This window comes from Anabrus simplex, chromosome 1 (assembly GCF_040414725.1).
Source record: "Anabrus simplex isolate iqAnaSimp1 chromosome 1, ASM4041472v1, whole genome shotgun sequence".
Lineage (NCBI taxonomy): Eukaryota > Metazoa > Arthropoda > Insecta > Orthoptera > Tettigoniidae > Anabrus > Anabrus simplex.
This window is the reverse complement of record NC_090265.1, coordinates 780069994-780090910: the sequence shown is the minus strand read 5'-3', so window position 1 is coordinate 780090910 and position 20917 is coordinate 780069994. Positions and strand designations below refer to the sequence as shown.

General features: G+C 40.5%; 1 protein-coding gene across 1 annotated transcript in view; it reads right to left on the bottom strand.

The window, feature by feature from the left end:
- LOC136873348 (uncharacterized) overlaps positions 1–20674 on the bottom strand; it is a 152774-nt gene extending 132100 nt beyond the window's left edge. The window contains exon 1 of the mRNA XM_067146697.2: positions 20568–20674. Coding sequence (XP_067002798.1) covers positions 20568–20645 — 78 coding nt within the window. The 5' untranslated portion in view covers positions 20646–20674. The remainder of the gene's footprint in view (positions 1–20567) is intronic.
- Positions 20675–20917: the final 243 nt, after the last annotated feature.

The window sequence follows — 20917 nt, the reverse complement described above, 5'->3', positions numbered from 1 at the left end:
AACCATCTTCAGGGCTGCCGATAGTGGGATTCGAACCTACTATCTCCCGGATGCAAGCTCACAGCCGCGCGCCTCTACGCGCACGGCCAACTCGCCCGGTGACAAGATAATTGGACCATATTTCTTCGAAGTAAACCTCACGAGACGACGCTATCTAGAGTTTCTTCGTGAGTACCTCCCACTCTTATTGGAGGATGTGCCCCTTATGACACGGTTACGGATGTGGTTTCAGCAGGATGGAGCTCCCCCACACTGATCGTTGGCAGTACGGAATCACTTGCATAGGATATATCTTGGACGATGGATTGGACGAGGGGGTCCGGTCACATGGCCGGCTAGATCACCTGACCTTACTCCACTCGACTTTTTCCTCTGGGGTTATTTAAAGGAAAGAGTCTATGAGCAGGAGCCTGAGAGCCCGAATCATTTACGGCGGCTCATCACGGAAGCCTGCAGGCAGATTCCACCACATATGTTGCAGCAAGCAAGAATGTCTCTCCTCCACCGTGCTCAGATGTGCATTAACGAAGCAGGTGGTCATTTTGAACTTTTGCTTCATTAATCGAATGGCCATGCATAAGCCCATCGCACCGCTGTCGGTACAATCTCACTTTATTGCAAATAGCTCTTTTAAGAGCTCCTTAAAAAACAAACATAGCTGAGTACCTGCAATATGAGAACTTTAAATTTAATTTCGTGTGGCTATTTCTAGCCGAGTGCAGCCCTTGTAAGGCAGACCCCCGATGAGGGTGGGCGGCATCTGCCACGTGTACGTAACTGCGTGTTATTGTGGTGGAGGATAGTGTTGTGTGGTGTGTGATTTGCAGGGATGTTGGGGACAGCACAAACACCCAGCCCCCGAGCCATTGGAATTAACCAATGAAGGTTAAAATCCCCGACCCGGCCGGGAATCGAACCCGGGACCCTCTGAACCGAAGGCCAGTACGTTGACCATTCAGCCAACGAGTCGGACAATATGAGAACTGATCATGTTTTAGATTTGTCGTCAACAACACGACTCTCACGAACATCAACAACGCAATAAAAATACTCGTCGTACACAGGACTCGAACCGCCTACTAACGAACACCGGTACTCTCCTCTAACTTTTAGCAAGCTCGGCTATCACGGGTTGCTGTTTAGCGCTGTTGTGTTGCTGCTACTTCTAGTCATACACCAATAATATTCTCTGTACAGGACGTTTCTGCGACACATAATTTTCACGATTCTTTACCATCAATCGGTATTTTATCATTAATGCTGATTTGCTTGACACGGATAAACGAATTATGGAAAGCGTGGTAAGAGCAGACATTGTAGTGAGTAGTCAAGGTCAATATTTTTAGGTTCGACTTTAATCTGCGGGTTGCATAAAACTGCGTGAATAGGGGCAGCTGTACCACCCGGTATATTTTCAAGGTTTTCTAGATGAAATACTTCCTTTGCGCACATGAATTTTTGGCTTTCGCCAATTAAAAATGGCAGCGGCACTTTCCAACATATAATTGTACGCGCCAATTCACTCCGCTTCCGTGTATTTTAAGACGGTAATAAATCAAGTCCTTAAAGAAAAGAGAATACAATTAACAGTATATAGGCCTACGTATATGAATGTTTGTAACGGAATTAATGAGAAGTTGGTTCACGCAGAGTTGATAGCGCAACGGTTAAGTTAACGGACTACAGACTGCAAGAATGCAGCTTCGAATCTGCCTGTCAGTGGCTTTTCTTAACACAGGAATATTGTTTTATCAAGGAGATTAATTACAGTTTTATATTTTGTTAGTGAGTTATGCAGCCGCTTACCGTTTAAATGAATCTTTTCATCCGCACAACTGATAAAACAGGCGCACCAGTTCGGCGCGCGCATGTGTCATTAGCAAAGCTGTCTGTGGTTCGAAGATATGTCACTCATATTGACGAAGGAGAGAGGAGGCAACTTGCATAATATTGTCGATCAGTAATGAAGTGAGTGTGATAGAACTCTTGAGCAGTAAGGGTTTGAACCTTGGCAATCCTTGCTAATAACTATTCCTCCTCAGAAGAGTACCAACATTTCATATCAGGAGATTCAACGTATTGGTGTGTGATATTTCAAGGAGACAGCTAAATAAGAGACTGCAGCGCAATAACGTCTTTTTCACGCACACAGCATAATGGCAGTAACTTATCTAAACATTAATGGTGAAGTGTTGCCACATGACATTGTTTCTATTGTAGGTGACGGTGCGTGTCTATTTAGAACTCTTTCTTACATTCTATATTCTACTCAATTACGGCATAAAGAATTTTGTGAAGATATTGTTTCGTAAGTTGTCTCCATTTTGTCCGAAAATCATCTTGGTAATAACTATTCCTCCTCAGAAGAGTGCCGACTTTTCGTGTCAGAAGATTCAACTTATGGTGGAACATGTGAGTTGACGGCAGCAGGCAAAATATTTCCATTCCGCTTTGAAGTTTATCGTGATCTAAGTTATACTGGACATTTAATGATGAAACTAATACCGTAAAAAGATTGCGATTTACTGGTAATCTCTCTAACGGACATTTTGAAGTACTGTCTGTGCGAAGAAACAAGTGCTTCATTCGTTGTTACAAAAGTTTCTGAAAAACGTCGTACTCGATACTCAAATTCTACGAGAAAAATACAATTTAAAAAGCAGCAGCCACATTTTTACAGAATAATCCTTCCGCACGTACCATTGCTGCAAGAAAATACCAAACGAAAAATCTCTAAGTCCATAGAGCAGTAGCGGACACGTACCAGAAGAATAATCTCAAGGTTCATAGAGCAGCGGCAGTCACGTGCCAGAAGAACAACCCCAAGGTTCATAGAGCAGCGGCACCGACATGCCAGAAAAATAATCCTGAGGTTCATAGAGCAGCGGCAGCTACACACCAGCAAAATTATCGCGAATAACACAGGACAATTCAAACGCGATATGAGCAACATCACCCTGGGGTCCGAAGAGAACGACGATTGCGTCCATGTAAAATTAAGTTTCGTCCCGGGATGTCTTACGATCCTGAATTTAATTAGGAAGATAACAGCTTGATAACCACTGGAACAATGATCCATAAATGCCAATTCTGCAATGCTCTCAAGTGGAAAGGTGAAACACCAGGCATGTGTTGCAATTCTGGCAAGGTTCAGCTGCCACCACTCTAATCTCCACCTGTACCACTGTACAGTTCCTAATGGGTGCCCATCCAGATCATGGTCATTTTTTTGATCGAATTAGAAAATATAGCAGCTGCTTTCAAATGACATCTTTTGGTGCTAAGCAAGTCATCCAATCCAGCTTTATGCCAACTTTCAAAGTACAATGTCAAATTTAGCATTCCATAGGCAGTCTATTGCCAAATGCTCATCAAGATCCTGGATTTTTGCAGATTTACTTTAATGAGACAACTAATTAAATGAATGAAGCATTGCTTACATATTTTGATGCAGAAGAAATAGAGTATAAATCGGTCGACACGGTATTACAAACGGACGATGCTGTCAATTATCCAGTAGAATTCCGAAATATTCTTAATCCTCCAGGATTCCCATCTCACAAACTTCGTTTGAAAGTAGGAGCACTTGTAATGTTGTTACGTAACCTCAAGCCACCTAAGTTGTGCAATGGCACTAGATTATGTGTGACGGGGTTAAAAAAAAATAGAGGCTACTGTTATTATAAGGTGTTCTTTAGGAGAATTTCATTTAACAGCGAACTCGGAATACACGTGAAACTTTTCAATTCCGGCCGAAGCCGGGACGGGAAAACACATCATTTACGTTCACGTCTTACATTTCTTACGAAAGTCGTTGAACGCATAAGGGTGGTTTGGTGGACTTCAAAAGAAAATGGGAAATAAAATAATATAATGGGACATAACTCAACTATGACGCGAGCGAAGCCGCGGGCAAAGCTCTAGTAATAAATAATTAAGGTACAGCTGTGTGGTGTGACAATGGAAAACCACGAGAAACCATTTTCAGGACTGCCGACAGTAGGGTTCGAAACCACTATCTCCCAAATGCAAGCTGACAGCTGCGCAACCCTAACCGCACGGCCAGCTCACTCGGTATGATGTAATTCTACAGAGTTATAAGTTACATTAAATACCTCTCAATCCCCGTTACTTATTAATTTCACATCTCTGCGCAAACCAAATAATCAGTTGATATAATTTACGCAAGGCGTTTACGAACAGGATTTCCAGTCGGCCCGGATTTTACTGGACAGTACTTATTCGTGCTAAAAGTACTGCGTCCCAGGAAGTTCCTACCCGGTATTGTAATTCTCCATTATTTCTCCAGATTTTAAACGTCGAAAGCAATACGCCAGTGTCTCAATCTCGGATCAGTATCAACGGCTTTATTTATTTAAATGAGGTCACATTAATTTAATCACTCTTGTTTCTTCATCATCTGGTGTGAAGATTATGGATTATTCTACTAAGGAATACGATACGTCCTCAGAGTTTTGTTGATGGATCGTAGAAGACGGGGATAAACGTGGACTAAAAATGAAATGGCGTATGGCTTTTAGTGCTGGGATGTGTCCGAGGACTTCGGCTCGCCAGGTGCACGTCTTTTGACTTGACTCCCATAGGCGACCTGCGCGTCGTAAGTGTGGTAATGATGAAGACGACACATACACGCAGCCCTCGGGCCAGTGAAATTAACTAATTATGGTTAAAATTCCCGACCCTGCCGGGAATCGAACCCGGGACCCCTTTGACCAAAGGCCAGCACGCTAACCATTTAGCCATGGAGCCGGACGACTAAAAATTAACACCGACAAGATAAAGGTGATGGCCATTATTAGAGCACATTCTTATGAACATTTATGGGATACAAGTTGAACAAGTACGGAAGTTTAAGCACCTTGGTAGCTGGTTTATTGGAGACTTCGACTCAGATTTAGAGATTCGTGTCCGAACAGAAAGGGATCGTACTAGCTTTCTGAAAATGAGAAATGACAGCAACCTCAGCTTGAAAAAACGGCACAACTTTGTCATGTGCTATGTATATTCAGTGCTTCTATACGAAGCCGAAACATGGATTCTGAAAAGTGTTACAGACCAGCAGATGTTCCCTAATCTGATCACTTGATACAATTAACTGTGCTGCACGCAGAAACCAAAAATCGTACTCATTCACCATCAGTAGAGACAACTTTTGACCAATTAAAGCTAATAAAAACTTGTTACGGGAATCACCTAAAGATAGACGTGATAAATGCAATTAAGCCTACTAAACATGGTGTTCAGCAGTAGCGGCGATTGGGAATTAAAAGTGCGGGGGGGAAATGTACAGATAGCAAACAGTACCCCGGGTTTGTGGGATACAGCGGACGCAGGGAGGGTGTGTGTGTGTCTGTGTGTGTATATTTTCAAAGCTACAAAATATTTTTATGCTCTCTCAGCAAATTTTGACGGAGAGGTAAAAATAGTCAGTTTACCAACTTAAGTGTGGTAATAATAGATTTTTCTGAGATTTTCATTCAATACTATACAATAAAACTTTCACCAAAGGAACAATATTACACATATATTACAATTAAAAGGAAATACGGTGTGATTATACAATTAAAATCATTTAGTATTTGATTACACACTAAAAAACCAACAGACACTAAAGAGACTGCCAGACTGAGGAATGCGCGCGGCAAGCGGGTGAATCATACCTCAATGTCCATGACCTCAGCATTGTAAAACTGTAAATTCTCATCAATAACAAGACTGTTCGGCAATAAGATATCGAACTTAGGTGACTGACTTCCAGCGCGCAGTTCACTGGTAAATGTTTTCAGGTTGAAGATAAGTCACGGACTCTCGAGCTTCCGCCCTGGGATATAATGTTGTCTACACCTGTGGTAGTGTACTGAATAATTAGCGATTTAAACGAAATAAACAATCTCTTTATTCAGTCGCCATTACATCCAAAGCATAAACAATAATTCTCTTCTCCCTGATCTTACAAAACACACATCGATCTGCTACTTATCGATAGTACAGTACATCACTCCTTTTTTATTTTTTATTTTAAATCATTGTCTGACAAAAATCCCGGGGGTTTTCTCTCCCGTTGACTGCGTCTCGGTCCCGATTCATGGCTCCCTTCTTCTTTCTTCTCTGGTTGATGTTCTTCTTCTTCTGGTTCCTCTGGTTGCTCTTTCACACTCTCCGACTCGTCCTCAGACAACAGCTCATGAAAAGGCCAGAAGAAGGTAGAGTTGCGAGTTATTTGTCTACCATCCGAAGTCTCTACTGTCATAGCTTTGCCATTCTTCTTGAGGACTTTTAAAGGCGTGGGTCCATATGTGGTTGAAAATGTGTTTACTTTGGGGTTACGCATCAAAACCTTGTCGCTCTCTGATAATTTATTTTCTCGGGCCCCACGTCTAATGTCCGCGTGTTCTCCCTTTTTAAACTTTTGAATAAGGTCTCGTTCCACCACCCCTTCTAATACTTTTTCTGTTTTGTATGGGGCCAGACCGGGAATTTTGTCCCTCAATTTTCTGTTAAAAATAACTCCGCCGGACTAACCCCTGTAGTCTGGTGCTCATGGTTCCGGTACATCAGTAGGTACTTGTTTAGTTCTAACTCCCAATCTAATTTCATGGCATTGGCAATCTGTAGTCGTTGAGTTATCCCTGGGTTCAGACTTTCCACTGTGCCATTTGCTTGTGGGTGTAACGGGGTAACTCTGTGGTGATGAATTCCACACTGCTGCAGGTAATTTTCCGTCTCTGGGCTGACGAAGTTCGTGCCGTTATCTGTTTAGAGAACCTCAGGATACCCGTATCTTGCAAAAATACCATCTAGGGCCTTTATTATGCTTTTAGAGTCAGTACTACTTAATTTTGTTACTTCCATGAAACGGCTAAAATAATCTATCACGATCAATAGTTGCACCCCATTAGGGAAAGGACCCAGAATATCAGCAGCTATTCGTTCCCAAGGCTTTTTATGAATTACTGTCGGAGATATTTTTTCGGACTTCTCGGGTTTACCGGTAATCTGGCAACCCAGACATGTTTTCACTGTCCGTTCCGCTGCTTTGTCCATTCCAGGCCACCATACTTTAGATCTGAGTCTGTTTTTCATTTCCAAAATTCCTGGATGACCCTAGTTTGTAAACTTTTCGGAATTACCAACTTAGTTTCCATGACGCATAATTTCGACATCATCGCCCGAAATGGAAGGAGGTCAACGTCATTACGATCCCAACACCCTGTTTGTAAATGTGACCGGACCTTGGGGTTGAAGTATCTTAAAACTGAACTAGATGTAAGTACTTTTTTATTTTATTGAAAGCCTCTTGGTGTAGGCCTACTTGTTTCCATACAAACTGTGCAGATTTATGTGTAAGCTGTCGCAGTGGTTCTGTCATGGTTGATATGTTCGGAATAAATCTACTTACGTAGTTCAGTAGGCCTAGAAAACCTCTCAGCTGAGACACATTTTGTGCTCCTCTGCAATTCTTCAGAGCCACCACTCTGTCTTCGGTAGGCCTAAGGCCATTAGCTGATATTATGTGACCTAAGAACTTAATTGAAATTTTACCATATTCACACTTTTCCTCATTCAGTTCAATACCGTGCTCGCGAAAAACTTCAAGAAACTTTTTAAATATTGAATCATGTATTTCTTTAGTTTCCCCATACACCAGAATGTCATCAATAAATACATAAACTCCTGTAGGAATCTTGTTCCTTATCAGATACTCCATTATCTTTTGAAACTCAGGAGCTACCCGATTCAAACCAAACATTAGCCGCTTGAACCTATAAAAGCCTAAGTGTGTGCTAAATGTGGTAATCTCCCGTGAGTCTGGATGCAACTCCACATGGTGAAAAGCTGACCTAACATCCAACTTTGAAAAGTATTTTCTTTCACTAATTTCAGGGTGTAGGTCTTCCATGGTTGGTAAGGGATGACTAGCCTTTAGTACAGCTTTATTTGCCATTCGCATATCGACACACAATCTAACGCTGTCACCTTTTGGAATTGGTACAAGAGGGGGAAACCCATCTTGACGGTCCTTCAATCTTTTCAATTATGTCATTTTGCTCCAGCTCAAGGATACGTTGTGCTATTTTTTGTTTCAATGCCAATGGTACCATCCGCAGAGGTTGAATAAATGGTGGGACTTTCGGGTCGATTGGTAATTTAAGCTGAAAATTCTTTATTTTGCCCACCTTCGATGTGTCAGAAACCACCGTCTGGTTAACCTGCTCAGAAATTTGTAATATTCCTAGTCTTGTAGCCGAGGAACGTCGCAAAATAGGTGGTCCCCTACCTTTAGTAACTACAACAGTGGCACTAATTTTTCTACTGGAATGCGTTATGTCCGCCTCAAACTCTCCTAAAATATCCAACGGATCGGTTCTACCATAAGTGAAACGTCTTTTTGAACTATTTAGTAATTTTGCTTTATCGGTTACCTGCTTCCTTTTAAATTCCTTCCAAGTTTCTTGGTCAATAACATCGCAAGTAGATCCTGAATCAATAATAAAAACGAAGGGTACTCCTGACAATAGATAAGTGGTCTTCCCCGTTGTCTACCGTTTTTTTTCGTCATTTGTAAGAAAGGTGCAGTCTAAATCACTACTACATCCAGGCCGACTTCATATTTGACGTTGCCCACGTAAGAAACTTCGTCATCAACAGTTGACTCCCCCGATTCTAACGTATATGTCTTTTTTGTTCTACAACACTTCCGATAGTGCCCCCTAAATTACAAGCCTGGCAACCTTTGTTTCTTGCAGGGCACTGGGAGTCACTTGCTAAGTGATTTGTTTCCCCGCAGCGATAACATTTCCTTTCTCCTCTATTTTGATAACTATTATAACTAGTTTTCGGCGGAGCACCAGTGTTTTTGCCACTATTGGAAATAGTTCTTTTTGAAATCCCATATTTCTTCCTATTCGACATATTATACACCTCTTGCTCAGAACCGTCGTCCTTACTAAAATGTGATGTCTGTATGTTTATCATTTCGTGAGCCCGTCCAATGTCAACCAAATCGTCTAGTGAGACAGAGGATTTTTCCAATATTCTCTTTCTGACTTCAGCTGATTTGCAACCCTCTACGAACTGGTCACAAATAAACATGTCCTCCAATTCTCTTTTTGTTGTGGTATCTTTAAAATCACATTTGACAACTTGTTGACGCAACCTAGATATAAAGGCGTCAGATATTTCACTAACATCCTGTTTCATAGACTTCATAATATGCCGCTCAAATAGCGGATTGCTTTTCGGTAAAAAATATTTATCTAACAATTCTAAAGTATATTCATGCACAGCTTTACCTGTAGGAATTGTGTTGTGTTCAGGGATGGAATAAAATATGTCCTGCAAGCCTTCTCCACCCGAATGTAGGTAAATTGCCTGTTTTCTAGCAGAATCGGTTATTCCTTTTGCGGCAATATACAATTCGACCGAACGTTTCCATTTTTTCCATCTAGAAGCAAGGCTGGTGACATCTCCATTTAAACCGAAAATTGGTATAGGGCTAGTGCTGTTTCTGTCCATTTTAATATCTTCTAAAGGTTTAGTTTACGGATTTAATCAACGGATTTTACCGACTGCGCCAATGTACTGAAAAATTAGCGATTTAAACGAAATAAACAATCTCTTTATTCAGTCGCCATTACATCCAAAGCATAAACAACAATTCTCTTCTCCCTGATCTTACAACACACACATCGATCTCCTACATATCGATAGTATAATACAGGCAGGTTTCAGCGTTATCAGACCAGTACAGCTTGCGCTGTTGCCACGTATTATCTGCGCCCTTTTTATCGATAGATTTGTGTACGGGTTTGAGGAGTAAGGAGGGAGCAATTCCGGTTTCAGTAGTACTGCCAACTGAATGGAAATGAAATCAGAATTGAATTGATAATATGATCGATCGATATGAATTTTGCTAAACCTTTGTTATCTTAAGCCAACAACTGTGTCACACACACATTATATAACATTATATAACATTTCTCGATGCGAATCTTATTCCTGGAGTGAATTCTATAGTTTGGCTCTGCTGCGTAAATAACAACAGTACTAGTACGTAAAAGGTACGCTAGATGTCGCACAGCGATGCATAAGCGATTCATAGTTTGTGTTTCAAAGGTTGCCAGTACGAATCTCGAAGATTGCCGAGGTCGACCAATTCAGCAGTAGGGTGTAAATCTATCCAGGAAAGGTGCGCAGATAATAAAGATGGCCGCGCCGCTCTTTGTTTACACCAAGGAAGAACAGCGTTCCGTAATCCGTTTTTTGTGGTCTGAGGGTGTAACAGGAGCGGAAATTCACAGAAGACTTTCATCACAATACGGGGACAATGTTCTGCCACAGCGAAGTGTTTACCAGTGGACTGAACAGTTCAAAAGGGGTCGCACGAGCGTAAAGGATGAGGAAAGATCCGGGCGTCCATCTGCAGCCGTAACTGATGCCAATATTGAACAAGTGCGTGATATGATCCTGAATAACAGAAGAGTGACCGTTGATGACGTGGCAAACCATATGCACATTAGCCATCGATTCAGCTCCGACCAACAGGTGAAGGAAGCGGTGCATACATTGCTTGCTGCGCAACCAAAAACCTTTTTTGCAGAGGGTATCAGAATGCTTGTGAAACGGTGGACCATTGCACTGAAAAGCAGGGTGACTATGTTGAAAAATGAAACGGTGGACCATTGCACTGAAAAGCAGGGTGAATATGTTGAAAAATGATGTTACTTATTGACTTGCTCTCGTATTTGAGGGGGCCCGTATCAGATTCGTTATGCCCGTGGGTTAGCTCTATGCCCGGCCGCCTTTGCCCCCAGGAATTAACCTGGTATTCATTTTTGGTGTAGTGTGAGTGAACCTCAGTACTGTATGCACGTCCGAAAGTGGAAATCTCGTTTCTTAAATTTTTCTATTTCTTAATTTGCACCATAAGGTAAATAAAATAAACTGTAGTATCGCCTCAGATGCGCTAGTGTGGCCTCTATCACAGCAAGAGGGTCCTCGACAACCTCGACCTCAGTGTACAGACCAAGTTGTTACGACACTGGCACCAACCCTTATTTACGGATGCGAGACTTGAGCTGCTTACAAAAGCGATGTACCACCAGCGCTGTATAAGTAAAGTACTTGGAATTAAATGATAGGACTCTCCAGCAAACACGAGTATCATCGAAAAGGCCAATTCGACGGGGATTCATTAATTATTATCATCAAACGTCAGATTCAATTGGCCGGCTACGTCGCCAGCATGTCTAACACACAGCTTCCTAAGGATGTGAGATTCGGCAGATATTGCCCACGAAGTCTACAACAATTTTGAGTAACAGCGACGAAGAGAGGTAATAAAAAAGAACACGAAAGGCTGAGAAGAACGGGCCTCGAGGTTATACAAGAAGCCAGCAGAGCTTGTGGTTCTACATCTTCGTCCATAACTTCTCATAATAGATAACATTAATCACTCAAAACACACAAATTTGTGGATATTTAAATGGAAATGAAGATACAGTCAACGCTGGATATAGCGAACTCGGTTATAATATAGTGAACCTAAACACCTGGTGCCGATTCATACAAATTTTAATGTAGGTATATATGTCCAACCTATCTCCGATTTCTCTACGGGGTCGGATATGAAGTGAGATGAATGTTCGTAGCGAGTTTTACGACCGGATGCTCTTCTTGACCCAAGCCTCATCAGATGAGTTAATGCGATGAAATGAATGCCGAGGTATATGCCAGTAGGAAGGCAGTGCCGGCACATAGTCTACCAAGGGGTCTGCTCAAGGATTAACACCCATTAACAGCGTCATGTCCCCTCTCTTCATGCGAACATTGCGGAGATGTTTGGAACTGAATCTAGGGTTTTACCAAATACTTTAATATGACAATACCGGACAGCTTGCGGTTTTCAGCGAGAAAGTCGATGGTGCTGCTACATGACTTGGTGTGACCATCTCTTCAATATCATATTCATATTGCCATCTGTATGATTCTAGGCGCACTGGCGTGTTGTTAATAATGTATCAGTGTTTGTCACTAAATAATCTTACATTGCAGTTATAATTCAAGAAAAGTGTTATGCGCTGAACAAATTGCCCAGCAAGATAATGGCATGGGAACTGATAAGGACCGCAAGTATTAAAAAAAGTAATGACCTCGCATCTGTGTTGAAGGTTACATTCTATGCCTCTTTTATTAAGAAAATCAATCAAATATTCTATTGAAATGTTAGTGGGACGTAAAACCAATAATATTTACAAATGTGGAACACTAGCATGCTCAAACTTGAGGGTCCATATTGTTAAACAATACCATAAATTTCACAATCGAAAACTCGTGGGCCTTTAGCGTAATGGTTTTTACGGTAGTCTTGAATTGAAAATTGAAGGTCATGAGTTTCGAATCCTATCAGCTTTTTTTTACTGTAAGAAAATAATAATAAAAATAATTTTCTTTACGTCCCACTAAGTACTTTTACGGTTTTCGGAGACACCGAGGTGCCGGAATATAGTCGCACAGGAATTATTTTATGTGCCGGTAATTCTGCCTACACGAGGCTGACGTATCTGAGCACTTTGGAATACCACCGGACTGAACCAGGATCGAACTTGCCAAATTTGGATCAGAAGGCCAGCGCATCAACCGTCTGAGCCACTCAGCCCCGGCGTAAGAAGATTATTTCAGTGTATTGATGGCATAGGCTTGAGCACCAGTCCAACTAATTTAATACGTGTGTAGCCTATGGTAATTCTTCATGCATACGTTTGTGAAAGAGACTTTAGGAAATTCTGAGCACTTCTTCCTTGTCAGGAACATCGTAGTCATTCACCTAACCGCAATATGTGTTGTATATATTAGGCACTAGCAAGATACCCGTGCTTCGCTACGGTATTATACTGAAATTTATAACTGAATGCTTAAGGGGTTATATATAATCCGTCGAAATTTGCTATCTGACTCGTTTGCTGAGAGAATCTGCCAAAATTTCAGACCCGACTCGTTTTCTGAGAGATTACGGCAAAGTTCCTCCCATTTTTCAATCTTCCTTTACAGTAATCGATTTCGTACTTCCCGGGCTAGATCCAGGTACTCCTCCCGGTCAGTCGGATCCCTAAATCTTTGCCATCTTATCCTATAAGCAGTTTTAATATGGATCAAATCCTTGAGGAAATCCGGCGTGGTGTTGTCTTGGGTGCCTTGGCGGTACTGAACCCGCAGCCGGACTGCATTTGTAATCATTACCCGCACAGGAAGGACCCGTTTCCAGCGCGGTCCGCACATTTTGATGACGGTTCAGATTATTATTATTATTATTGGGGTGGGTGATATTAGTTGAATTTAGGTTATTATTATTTTTCTGGACCCCGCAGCAATATGCCAGACCGCTACTTGGCGGTAAATTACATCTGCTGCCATTGTCATTGCTGACAATGTGACCAACACCATTGTCGCGCGTAGGCAAGTGCGCAGGATTTCTAGCGATACGAATGATATACTTCCGTGCATTATTGACCTTGTTATAGAGGTGAACAATTTCACGGTCAATTTCATTCCTATCGTTTATTTCAAATTTGTTTAAATTTTCAATTATATGCCAGGAGATTCTACTGTAAACTAACGTTAAGTTCTCCAAAGGAAAAGATGGCTCTTGAAAACGAACCCAGGAAAGATTAAAAATGATCGGTTTATGATCAGAATCAAGTACATTATGAACAGTAAAATCAATTGGTCTCAACTCCTTTTTCACCCCACAGCCGTTAAATTGAGTTACCAAGTGCGCAGGATTTCTAGCGATACGAATGATATACTTCTGTGCATTATTGACCTTGTTATAGAGGTGAACAATTTCACGGTCAATTTCATTCCTATCGTTTATTTCAATTTTGAGATTCCAAATACTAATGTTCACGTCTGTTACTTTTCAGTTTTGAGATATAAGTATCCCCATGAAAATAATTCACTTATTTTCACTTCCTTTCACACCCCCACCCCTCCGTTAAGTGAATTTTCCGGAAAAACTTTTTCTTTATTAGTAAAGGATCTTCTAAATACCAATTATCAGGACTGTATCATCTTCAGTTTCTGAGATATGTGTCCTCATAAAAGGAATTCAACTCCTTTTCAGCCCTGCCCTCAAGATAATCCCCCCCCCCCTTCCCCAGAATGCGTATTAAAACAAAAAATAGGTATTTCTTTATTTTTAAAGGAGATTCCAAATACCAAATTTCACGTCTGTAACATCTTCAGTTTTTGAGATATCACTATCATAATAAAAAGAATTCAACTCCACTTTCAGTCATTTTTACCCCCACCCACCCAAGTGGTTTTTCCGAAAACAAAAAATACATATTTGTTTATTTTTAAATAGAAATTAAAAATACCATTTTCACTTTTGTAACATGTTAAGTTTTTTTGAGATATACTGTAGACATGCTCATTTTAAAATTTCCACGACGTAAAGCCCCTAGCAAAAAAAAATTTAAATTTCACCCCTTTTTAGTTCCCCTTAGTGGAGTTTCGGAAAACAAATCACCATTGTTTCTTTACTTTTACACGAGATTCCAAATACCAGCTTTTACGTCTGTAACATATTACGTTTATGAGATATACTGTAGAGATAGTCTTTCTAAAAATTTATCCCATTTTCACTCCTGTTTAACCCCCATTAATTGAATTTTCCAAAAAGAAAAAATACGTGTTCCTTTATTTCTGAAGGAGATTCCAAATACCAATTTTCATGTCTGTAATATCTTCAGTTTCTGAGATATAAGTATCCTCATTAAATGTATTCAACCCCTTTTTCATCCCTCCTAGTGGGATTTTCCGAAAACAAAAAAATACGTATTTCTATATTTTTAAAGGAGATTCTAAATACCAATTTTTATATCTGCAAACTTTTAAAGTTTTGAGATATAGATACACTCATTTTAAAATTTAACCCCCCTTTTCACCCCTTTAGCGACGGAATATCCAAAAATCCTCCCTTAACGAGTTCCGACATTGTAATATAAATGTATCCTCAAAATTTCATTTCTCTATGTCAAGTAGTTTTGGCTCGGCGATGATGAGTCAGTCAGTCAGGACATGTTCTTTTATATATATATGTAGATTTCTGTCGTCAGAGGTAAAACAGAAAATTCAAAATACAGCAAAAGCGAGATAGGAGCGTGAGGTGAGTTCTCCTGTAGAGTTCGGGAAGATCGGCCGTACCGAAGAAGAAGAAGAAGAAGTCAACATAATGGACCAAAACTCCTGTTCCTTAATTGCAGCTTCTTTTTCCCAAAATCTTAATGAATCATGGATGTTAAGTTATCTGCCCCCTCTGGCGCTTTGGCTGAATGGTTAGCACTTCGTGCCCACCCTCCCTTTTTTATGATACCTTCATTCTTCGGAGTGTTGGACGTCTTCCATTTCCCTTCTGTTTAGTGTTAATAGAGGATAGTTAGCCAGTTGTACTTCCTCTTAAAACAATATTCACCACCACGGAATGGCAGCGTACTGGCCTTCGGTTCTGATGGCCCTGGTACGATTCCCGGCTGAGTCGAAGATTTTAATCGCGTCTGTTAAGTCCTGTAGATCGGGGGCTACGGGTTTGTGTTCGTATTCATACGCATCTTGTATGATATATACAACATATTGTGCCGTTTCACAGTTCTTTATAAGAGCTAGAGCAACAAAGATGGAGTCTCTGCGATCAATATGTCAAATAAAATACATTTAACGTCAGTACGGGCCGAATTGCAAGTCTTTTCGTCGATCAGTTACGGTAATGGCCGCGTATAGAAGGCGCAGAAAAAAATGACAGATGGACATTATTTGAAACCATTATTCAAGAAAAAAAATGCTCATCATTGATTATCTAATCTGACTTCGAGGTGTTAAGAAGACGTAAAACTCATTTTATAAGGAATTATCCAGCGGAGCTGTATACAAGGAAACGAAGATTAATTCCCGACTACACGCTAATTTGCGGAAATCAAGATTTAAACGCCGCGGGAGATTTAATACGTGAACAAGAAGAGATAAGATATACTACAGTGGAACTACGTCACGCAGTGACGCAAGCCCTCGGTGAAATTTTCCCGTTACCGTTTAACATTGAAAGACACCTACGGACCAGTAATTGAATGCATTTAGGCTAATAAAAGACGGCGGAAAGAAATTTATTTTCAAATCAGAATATGCCGAACATCTGTCTTAGAGAATTTTGAACTATTTATTGGATCAACTGTACCCCAGTAAAACCTATGCAATTTGAGCAACGCAAGAGCTATAGTAATTGGAAGATGTCAGCAATGAGTCAAATATTCTATCATTGTTCTGTTCCATACGCACGAGTCTTCACCATGGGTCTGTAAGGAAGCAAGGCGATGCTGCTTGGATCCTGACGAGGCGAGACGATGTTGGCTGTCCCGGATGACCAGTGATCGATGTTGAGAAGCTACGATGTACCCGACCACTTGTGGAGGAACCAGATGACGAGATCCTAGTCTCAGATGACCGGAGGAGGAAGCGCCGAGACCATCTTGAGCAAAGCTAAGTCCATTATCCAAGTCGTTTTCGTAAGTAAGAATATATCATTTCTTTTATTGCTTGTTAATATTTGTTTGTGCGAACACTGTGCGTAGATAAACATCTGGCGGAATTGATTGGAAGTAGGTACTCATCCGTATGAAACGTCAATTCCATTTGTAGGCGTGGTCACCAAGTGATTTCCCGATCGTAATGTTTTCCAGAGATATGTGAGGAGAGATCCCTAGAGTTATTATTATTATTATCAGTGATGTGTAAAGAGTGAAGTTAGCATTAATACCTGCGTGTCATAAATTTAAGCAACGTCAATCTGTTCGAGATCATGTATAGGATGTGTGTTATGAAGGAATGGCAGTAGACTACTCCAAGTTCACGTTAAAATTTGGCACTATGACTGTAGTAAATAATGTAGGCATTTTAGTAACGTCACGGCACGTTGATGTGCAAGTAAAGGTAATGATTTACATGATGAAGTGATTATGTGGCTTTATATGAAATATGAGTAATAATTGACGCGTCATGGATATGATATAGAGTTGTTGATGATGTATGATGGTTGTAGTTATTGTTTCTTCGAGAGAGATAGTCATAGATGTATGAAGTAAGGTCTCGTGACTTCAAATGTTGTGACTGAGGGGGTCACTGATTTCTCGCCAATTCCACTCAATGATTCTGAAGCCTACGCACTTTTACCTAGTTCAGGACATGATCTCAAGACGTGTACTGCAATGTTTTCTTTTATCCATATTAGGTTACCTAGAGAAGCATATATGTGCTCTGGATAGGATTTGAGCCTTCACTGATTTACTTAGGATGATCTTGAAAACTCTCACTGAATATAATTACGTTTCTGTATAAATTTCAACCTATAGACGGATCACTGGTGACCTAGATTTTCAAAGAAGAATCATTTTTCTTTTAGCTGGAGATAGTGTCATACGATTAAATAGATTTTCCATTGGTAGTATGTGTTATTATTAACTCCGTATGACCAGTGTGGTGACGTTTCTTGCTACTTCGTACGCACGTAGTCTAATGTCAATAAGACAAGGTCATATTACCTTAAGTTCATGAATTAAATCTTGCGAAAATGTTACTTATTGGGCGATTACGGCTTACAATGGACGTAGCTTAGCTCATGATGTGTAACACGAGGAAATATGAGTGACTAAGAAGCAAATATGTAGGCAGAGATGAATGTTTAAAAAGTAAACATATACGTGTGTACTTGTCAAAACAATGCAAGAGGAACTTTATAATAGCCTTATTGATAGTCTTTAAAACTGCAATCAGACAATCAGTCAGTAAAAATTTAAGGAATGTAACAGTTTTTAGAGTAGGTATCAGGTGTTAATTACCAGAATCTAATGCGATTTCCAAGAATAATTGACTTAAACGACTGGAACTCCATTTCTTGACTGAACATTAGCTCAGAAATTCCATGTGCGATTCTTTATTTCTCAAAGGAATACCACTAGAAAGACTGTAAATAATAGTTAATAGGATTTCTATTTTTTTTTGAGGATGCATCCTATATTTTTAATGTACTTAATCTTAATGTTTATTTTCTAGCCAAGAAGGCACTTGTAAATACCATTATCTGTGTTCAATTTAATTTATTTAGTCGTCACCCAACTCGGTAGGTGAATTGAAAGAGAAGGAAAAGGTAGTTTTTTCAGGAATCTTCCCAGATGTTACATGTAATTTATACTGACAATTGAGGATTTCGGAGATGAATGACTTTTAAGAAAGGAAGCAATTTAAACCGAGAAGGCATTCATTTAGGTGGAAATCGAAAGATGTGATTTCTTTAAAAGTTGTGGAAGGACATGAATTAGTAGATTGACAAAGAGTCACTCATTACAAGAGCTTCTTCATTAGTAAAGACTTGAGATAATTTCTTGAATATTTTATTTAATATTTGAATAAATATGGAATAGTGAAACCTAAACACTCTTTCTCTGTGTTCTTAGAATAAGGATTAGTTGTAAGACCGTAGTAGTAACAAGCGACGACGATTTCCATAAGAATTAATGAGAATGGTACCTAACTGGATACGAGTAAGAGACGTCTTTCTGCGTTAGTTAGAGACTACCGTTGGTCGACCTGGACGTTTTTCTGTTACGGAACTCACACCCGTAGAACTTAGTTACCAGATTTATTGAAGTTAGAGCTAGTCAGGATCTCTTGTGTCCTTGCCTGGACGCGGGAACGGCGCAATATCATACGAAAAAGAAAAAAAAAAAACAACCACAGAAACAAGCAATAGTGAGTACGGTATATATCCCTCCACATATGATTGCTGTTAGGAAAGGCATCCGGCGGGAAAGCTGGGCAAAGTCCATACGAAGTGCTGCGCTAGGTAATTGAGAAAAGGCTAGAAAGATGAGGAGAGAGTAGTTGTTAAATATTCCTCCCAGGGGCTGGGTGAATCCTCAAACGAATTCTGCTTTATAATTTTTAAGACATAGCGAAAGGCATGGCTCATATAATGCTCGTTTGGAGGTTTATGAATGAGGCATTTCATATTTTAAAAGTTCATTCTTAATGATTATTCAGTTATTTTAACAAAAATATCGTCGCTGCCGGGACAAAACCTCCTATGTGAAATATTTTAGCTTAGAACTTTGGCCGGTAAGGTTCTGTCATCTAAGGTGCAATATTGTGTGAATATTGTCAAGGCATTCTCGCTCTTCATAAGGTATGTGCTGCGGGTCAGTATATCTCCAAAAATATTATCACATAGGAGGTTTTGTCCCGGCAACGACGATATTTCCAATAAGTGTAGTGCATTCCTCTCAACTGTAGCAGAGAGAAGTATGCAGTTCACACCAACACGCTAGATGTCACCACCGTTGCTGTTCTCAATCCACTCATTGCTGTCGAGATAGAGCTGTCCGGTATTGGTGTATTAAAGTATTTGGTTTTACCACACAATCTAGTGATTAGAAATAGTATAGCACCATCTCTCCTACCCTGCCGACCAACATTCTGATAGTGAAACCATATAGACTAGACGCCTTAACTATCATAGCCACCACCAACCACCACCAGTCATCACTGGTCTGCATTTAATGCATTCGCCCAGGTGACAGATTCTCTATGTGTTGTTTACCTAGTCTTTTCTATTTTAAATAATTGCGAAGAATTTGGTAAGTTATTCTAATCCCTAACTCCCCTTATTATAAACGAATATCTTCCCCAATTTGTCCTCTTGAATGCCAATTTTAACCTCATATTGTAATCTTCCCTACTTTTAAATACACCACTCAAACTTATTCGTCTACTAATATCATTCCACGCCATATCTCCACTAACAGCTGGGAACATACTACTTAGTCGAGCAGCTCGTCTCCTTACTCCCAAGTCTTTCCAGCACAAAGTTCGCAACATTTTCGTAACACTACTCTTTTGTCTAGGGGCTGCCTGGCCGAGGCGGTAAAGGCGAGCTCGGTCCGCCCGGAAGGACGTGGGTTCGAATCCCCGTCAGAAAGTCGTAAAATTCAAGAAACGAGATTTCCACTCCCGGAGGTGCACATGGCCCTGAGGTTCACTCAGCCTACACCAGAAATGAGTACCAGGATAATCCTGGGGGCAAAGGCGGCCGAGCGTAGAGCTAACCACTCTACCTCATCAAGTGCCGAGGTTACGGATAGTGGAAGCCTTTACCTTCCACCGCTCCAAGGGCCTTCATGGCCTTTACGGAGATGACTTTGCTTTGCTTACTCTTTTGTCGGAAATCACCCAGAACACACCGAGCTGTTTTTCTTTGGATTTTTCCGGTTCACAAATCAAGTAATACTGGTAAGTGTCCCATACACTGGAACCATACTCTAGTTGGTGTCTTACCAGAGACTTATATGCTCTCTCCTTTAAATCCTTACTGCAACCGCTAAATACCCTCATAACCATGTGCAGAGATCTTGTACCCTTTATTTACCCGCTATCTTGAGCTTAGAAAGTCAGTGCTGTTTCATCTGTGGATCAGGCTAAGGAAGTCAAAAGTTATTACTTACTGCGACAAAGGGATTATTAGCGTCGATCCCTTCGTAGATAACAGATAGTAGCACAAATCCCACTAATATGGACATCATACTGGAGAACTCCGTGAGCTGGAGTGAAAACTCGCTGGTTATAACGTCAAGTGAAATGTTTTACAACCGGCCGTGAAAGATGACATTGACTGATGCAAAGGAAATGGCTTGTATGAAATATGTGGCAGATTGTGTAATAATCGCTGATTTAACTGAGATACCTGACGATACCAAAAGACCTTTTCGTGACAGTACAGTACAGTATCCCTCTAACAACATAAATGTAATGATACACAGTACACACGCTATATGCATTGTATAGCTCACTCACG